General features: G+C 39.3%; 1 protein-coding gene across 1 annotated transcript; it reads right to left on the bottom strand.

Moving 5' to 3' along the window:
• Nucleotides 1–334: 334 nt before the first annotated feature.
• On the bottom strand, nucleotides 335–1807 carry LOC113297716 (BTB/POZ domain-containing protein At3g05675-like). Its single transcript, XM_026546285.1, has one exon. It carries the CDS (start codon nucleotides 1690–1692, stop codon nucleotides 400–402), a length of 1293 nt encoding a protein of 430 aa, XP_026402070.1. The 5' UTR covers nucleotides 1693–1807; the 3' UTR covers nucleotides 335–399.
• Nucleotides 1808–4074: the final 2267 nt, after the last annotated feature.

Genomic DNA, 4074 nt, shown 5'->3' with positions numbered 1-4074 from the left:
TTTTCTCGAATTCAAGGATAGCATGGAGGAAGGAGGTCTGGGTTTCACGTCCAAAAAGAAAGTGGTGTCGTTTCAGTCAAAGTGAGCCCCACAGCATTCAAGTTACCAGGATTCTTGTTTATTTACCCAGGATATAGCATTGCCTTGCAAGAAGTGGATGCTTCAACCAGACACACCACAAAATTATTCATCCTTGGCCAAGTTATCAATTAATTCTGCACAAACTGGGTACCATGAAATGACAGTCACATAGATCATAGATGCATCAACAAAGAAAAGCCAAGTAGCTTTACCAGGGAAATGCAGAGCTTTACTCAGATACTTCCAGAAACAATAACATCAAAATTGTCCATCTCATTTAATTAAATAAATATTGTGAAAAGTAAAATAGAGATTTCGTCAAAGACTGAAGGCAGCATTACCGACTTCGCCGAAGCCCACCATCAATCTTCTCTTCGTAGACTTGGTTCTGCAACACCAGACCTCGAGTGCCTCACTTAAATCCGGAAACTTCACCTGATCAGCTTGAATCCAGTCAGCGAGAATGTCAGTTTGTTCTTGTACCGGCAAAGCCAACACCATTGAGATGATAGAGCTTTGGGTACTGTGGCATAAATCATCAGCCATTTTGTATGGAAACCCTAACTCTTCACTGCCCTTCGACTCCAACAGAGGCTTCATTTTTCTAATATAAGGAAGCCATGTAGTGAACAACTGAACGCGGGCTGGTACTGGAAGTATCAAAGTCCCACAACTGACCGCTTCCAATACCTTTCCTACAACTTCTAGTAATTTCCTTTTCAATCCCCACATAATCATATCCAATTTCTCATCTTGAATTATTCTCAAAATATTGTCTGAAACATCAATCCAAGTGGAAATAAATTCCATCATAAGATCCATTTTAGGAACTATGCTACTCATCCACTCAATATCCAACAGAATCCGCAAAACTTTGCTTTCAGCTTTCTCGGATCGAAAGGCAACTTCATGTGGAAAAGAACTCATTTCCTTCTCAAATAAGGAGAAAATTGTGGAAATACCTATTTTCATCTCAGCTCGTACCTCGTCATCAACAATAACTAGAGGGGCATCTTCATCTTCTACTAGCATGTAATCAACTTGTTCCCGCATAGAGGTTTTTAGGTCATCTAATTGAGGAGATGTTCTACTGGTGCACATCAAAAAGCTAATTGCTGAGAGGAAGACATCTTTAGTGTCACTTATGTCTACAGGCTGTATTCTAGCTAATAGGGGTGTGGCTAATGGACCCAATCCGCTGACAGCGTTCAGAATTTCTTCTTCTTCTTTATCCTCCCATGGAACAGCTTCGAGGTACTGTATGCAGATCTTGGAGATCTCTTCACAGCGTAAGGGAGTTGCAGTTTGAAGTACACCAAGAGCGATTCTGACAAAGTCGAAAGAATCCGGGAGTGACTCTCCAGAGAGATAGAGCATTCCCAAGAGCTTATTGAGGTATTCATAATCAAATACAGAAGCAGATAACTCAATGCAATTAGTGGAGTTGGGCCGACATAGTTGATCAACGAAGAACTTGCTTTTCTTTGTGAGAATGGAGGAGTGGCAATAGAACTGTTCATATCTTCCTTCTTTGTTTCTCAACTGAACAATGATGTCGCTAGTAATTGGATCACCAAGTTTGTAGGTCTTGGAAACCCCAGCTTTGTCCATGTGTTGAATGGAGTAATAGATTCATGCTTTTATGTCAGTGATTGTGGATCTCCAGCTACATAGGTGTCAATCTGAGAATGGAAACGAATCTAGTTAACAAGCCTACCATATGCCAATGCAATGTATCAAGTGTTGGAGTCTTGCAACAATAGAAGAAACGTCAGATGTATCAAACAATAAATATAAAGAACCGTATCAAACAACTCTACCACGAATAAATTGATGAGGGCAGAATCACAGGTTCAACAAGCTGTCCTTAACACATTAGTTCGCGGGTATATTCTAAAGTAATGCTAAATTCCAACGTGCGAAGATGTGTCCAGGATAAGACTGCCCGATATAACTTGTATTAGCACAATACAAGTTACCCACTCTTAAACTCAACAACGGGGATGGAAGTAAAACGCCGCACGAAAATAAAAGCAAGAAGATGAAGAAAAGTAGACCTAGAGATGGTCGCTGCTTGTGTGTTTTGAAAAGAGATTTAAGAGTTGTATTTATAGGAAAATTAACTTGCAAATCAAGTTAGGTTTAGGTTTTTTCTTATAAAACGAGTTTTGTTTCTTGTAAAACAATTAAACACAAAAAAGGAATTTTTTCCATAAATAAAACTCCTAAATAAATTATTTATCAAGTTAAAAACTTGCAAAAAATAATTTCAAGTAGACACGGACTTGGTGCTTGGTACACGCGCATGGGCATGGGTCGAAAAATGTGTTTTTCACCCCACCCGCTACACCCACATTGTTTTACAACATATCCATGAGAACATGGTAATATAGTGGAGCACCTCTTTAGTTTTCCACAATGTGGGACTAAAGGTTCAATTTCATTCACTCAAAAATGAGTGAGTATCCTTAGACCCTTAGGTCATGAGATCAAACCACACCAAGACCAAAAAATCATTTATTAAATAACTCATTTTCTCCAACAATCCTCCACATGAATGAAATCTCGGTAAACAACGAAAAATCAGAGTACGGAAAATACCATTTAGGCAAAGGTGTCCATGAGGTCTTGAACCTTTCTTAGTGAGAAGTTACCGGAACTACTAGCTAGACAGTGAACTATGTCTTGAACTTCTAGCGTTTGGTGTAATTCTAATAACATCCATGCATGATATCCTCCAAGTGTTGTTAAGTTCGTGTCGTTTTGTCCATTTTGGCCCTGGACATATCCTGTTTCTCAAAATGCTTTAGAGAATCGGCTCCATTCTCATTGGAAGCGACCCACTTCATCATTCAGATAGGTGAGTTCCATCAAGAGTGTTTACTGCTACACCCCACTTCAATCTTAAATTGAAACTATAGAACTCATTAAGACTTAATTAAAAGTCATCCTCCACATGCAGTCACATTATCACATCCACACCATAGGGAAGGGACAGAGAATGAAATTCTCTGATAGTGTTTACCTTTACCCTCCATAAATTAGTTGTCTCATTCGAAACCTTGTTATTGGAGTCTCCAGTCAGCAAGGTTGAGTATCCTTCATGGAAAGTTTAATTATTTGAGCCTAAACCCCGTCCCCTTCGATGCTTTACTAACTATCTCCTTGGGCAAACCTTTCGTCAAAGGGTCCGTGATATTCTCCTTGGACCTTGTCCAATCTATGGAAATAACGCATGTGGAGATTAGTAATTTCAAAGAATCATGTCTTCTACGCATATGTATAGACTTTCTATTGTAGAAGCTATTCTTAGATCTACCTATTGCAGATTTGCTGTCACAATGTATAGATATAGCTGGCACAGGCCTATGCCAGAGAGGAATACCTTCTAAAAAGTTTCTTAGCCATTCGGCCTCCTCTCCTGCTTTATCTAACGCAATAAACTACGGCTCCATAGTTGAGCGAGCTATACATGTCTGATTGGAACTCTTCCAAGATACAGACGCACCTGCTAGAGTGAATACATATCCACTCGTAGACTTAGACTCCTCTGAGTCTGCTATCCAGTTCGCATCGCAAAGTCCCTCAAGGACGGTCGGATACCCTTCGTAATTCAAACAAAAGGTCATTGTGTACTTCAAGTACTTTAGCACTCTATTAAGTGCATCCCAATGTTTCTGCCCTGGATTACAAGAATACCTTCTTAACCTACTCACGACATAAGGAATGTCTGGTCTCGTACAATTCATCAAATACATCAGAATTCCTATGACTCTCGAGTATTCAAGTTGGTTAACACCTACACCCTTATTATTCATGAGTTTGCAAGAAGAATCATATGGAGTGCAAACAGGTTTACAGTCAAACTGATTATATTTCTTAAGTATGGATTCAACATAATGAGACTGACTCAGACTATAGCCATTAGAAGTTTTTCTAATCTTCATCCCTAATATAACATCAGCGGGGCCTAAGTCTTTCATGTCAAAGTTC

The sequence above is a fragment of the Papaver somniferum genome, chromosome 7 (assembly GCF_003573695.1).
Source record: "Papaver somniferum cultivar HN1 chromosome 7, ASM357369v1, whole genome shotgun sequence".
Classification (NCBI taxonomy): Eukaryota; Viridiplantae; Streptophyta; class Magnoliopsida; order Ranunculales; family Papaveraceae; genus Papaver; species Papaver somniferum.
This window is presented reverse-complemented; position numbering and strand designations above follow the sequence as displayed.

What these genes read in the sequence shown, in the direction of transcription:
- LOC113297716 (XM_026546285.1), bottom strand. Translation starts at nt 1,692, where the DNA reads ATGGACAAAGCTGGGGTTTCCAAGACCTACAAACTTGGTGATCCAATT.